We start from the raw sequence: 2,500 nt of genomic DNA on the forward strand, positions 1-2,500 counted from the left end.
TGTATATATATATATATGTGTATATATAATATATGTGTATTATTATATATTGTATATATATATGTAATATATATTATGTAATATATATTATATATATATGTAATATAATTGTATATATATTATATATGTATATATATTATATGTATATTATTATATATAATGTATTATATATATTATATATGTTTATATATATATATTGTTATTGTATATGTTTATTTGTTGTTTATGTTGTTATCTGTTTTTTGTATTATGTTTGTTTTTGTATATTATATTATGTTGTATATGTATTTTGTTTCGTTTTTGTTTTTATATTATTTTATATTTATGTTTTATATTTGTTGTGTGTGTGTGTGTGTGTTGTTGTGTATTGTAGTGTGTGTGTTTGTATGTGTGGTGTGTATTGTGTGGTGTGTGGTGTGTGTGTGTGTGTGTGTTTGTGTGTGTGTGTGTGTTTGTTGTGTGTGTGTGTGTGTGTGTGTGTGTGTGTGTGTGTGTGTGTGTGCGTGCGTTCGTGCGTGCGTGCGTGCGTGCGTGCGTGCATGCGTGCGTGCGTGCGTGCGTGTGCATGTAAAGCGGAGAAGATTTATGAATATCTTTATTGATAGGCCATTTGAACTTGGATCTGGGATTACTTAATACTAAAAGTTCCAATTTGCACTGAGCATTTACCAATTTTACTTATAGCCTTTATTTCAGAATTGCATTTGGGTATTTGTGCTTTAATGTAATGAGAAGGCTTATTATATTTGTGACACTAGGTTTCAATAGGAGAGAGCAAAGCTATTGATTGTTAGGATATATATATGATGAAAGACTAATCAGCTTTTTTTTACATTTGTTCATAAGTAGATTGTTGTTATCTTCTGCTATGGAGACTGCACAATCACTGCATGCACTTTCTTGTATATATGACATCTTCTTGACTTCATGTGTCATTTGCAAGTTGTAGATAGTTTTCTATGCACCAAAAAGATAGGTAAATGTTAATGTAACTGAAAAGAAAATAAGAAGAAAATTTCATTAGTTGTTTTCTAAAACACCAAAAAAACAGTTAATAATGATTAAAAAATGAAAATAATGATGATAATAGTTATGATGATCATAATAGTAATGATCATAAAAATAATAATAATAATAATGGTATTAATGATATTAATAAAAAATAATTAAATAATAATAATAATAATAAAGATAAAAATAATAATAATAATAATAATAATAATAATAATAATAATAATAATAATAATAATAATAATAATAATAATAATAATAATAATAATAATGATAATTATATATGTTATAAATATTATATATAATATGTATATTATATATATTATATATATTATGTATATTATATATATTATATTTATTATGTATATCATATATATTTATATATATTATGGATATTATATATAATATATATATTATATATGTATTATAGTTTAAAAAATTGTATGTTAACTCATTAATGTATATATGTATGTTTATTCCTTTACAGAAACTTGAAGAAGAATTTGAGAAGCAGTTAAATGAGCAGGAGCAGTTCTATGGAGCTTACTTGTGCCGTGGATTAAGTGCCAGCGTTACCCCATCTCAGTCAACCTCTAGCCTTGCACGTTCAAATGCTTCATAACTTGCTCATTATATGGATGTTTTGTCTTGAGTAAGAACTTTCAAGAACCTTTCTCTGTTTACATAAGTTACTATGGAAGCAGTGATTTTCTGAAGAAAAAAATAAAATAAAAAAGAATAAAAAAGAATCACAGAAAGTGGGATCAATTTTTTTGTAAATACAGGTAATTACAGTATTTTGAAGCTGAAGCCATCAAAGCATCCACATAAATCCTTTGCCTGGGAGTGTGTAGACACAACTAGACGTAACTTGTGAGAGAATCCTCCATCTCTTAGTTTTATAGTGCGAAACTGAATCTTTTATAAGCCACCTGTTATACATTGCAGATTTCCCTCTTGTGTTAGTTTGTTGTATTTAAGATGAGGGGAAACAAAAGAAAAATAGAATCCTGTGTTTTGCCTGCTTAGCTACTGTATCCTTCATTTTTTTGTGGAATGATATATATTATTTTATATAAAGGCGGGATGGGGAGGGAGTCACATTGTGGTAACAGAGTACATTTAAGAATGTATTATGCAAAGCCTTATTAGTGATCAGTATTGTTATTTTTTTATTTTACTTTTTAAATTATTTCTTACTGATTTTCAAGGTTAAATGACAATCTCATGACTTTGAGAGTGATTAATTTTCATGCTGATATCCGTGCAAAGTCTTTAAAAAGCCACTGAACAAATAACATTGTCCTCAGCAAAAGTTCATATAAGATATGCAGGTATTTACAGTTTTGAAACTAGTCTTTAGATGGATAAATGTATTGGTATTTGGGGAATTTTTCTTTATTTGCTGGAAGTCAACTTTTTTCAGTATCTGCAAAAAATGTGAATAATATTGCCATTGCAAAAGTTGCTTTAAAAGCACTATTTATTT

The 2,500-nt window shown here is 26.8% G+C and overlaps 1 protein-coding gene across 1 annotated transcript in view; it reads left to right on the forward strand.

Moving 5' to 3' along the window:
• Positions 1-2,500, forward strand: part of LOC119575417 (serine/threonine-protein kinase 10-like) — a gene marked incomplete in the record, with an annotated part of 95,509 nt that overhangs the window by 91,047 nt on the left and 1,962 nt on the right. The window contains 1 exon segment of the mRNA XM_037923025.1: positions 1,499-2,500. This exon segment is cut by the window's right edge and continues 1,962 nt beyond it. Within this exon segment, the coding sequence (XP_037778953.1) occupies positions 1,499-1,633 (135 nt within the window).

The sequence above is a fragment of the Penaeus monodon genome, chromosome 7 (assembly GCF_015228065.2).
Source record: "Penaeus monodon isolate SGIC_2016 chromosome 7, NSTDA_Pmon_1, whole genome shotgun sequence".
In the NCBI taxonomy this organism is placed as follows: domain Eukaryota; kingdom Metazoa; phylum Arthropoda; class Malacostraca; order Decapoda; family Penaeidae; genus Penaeus; species Penaeus monodon.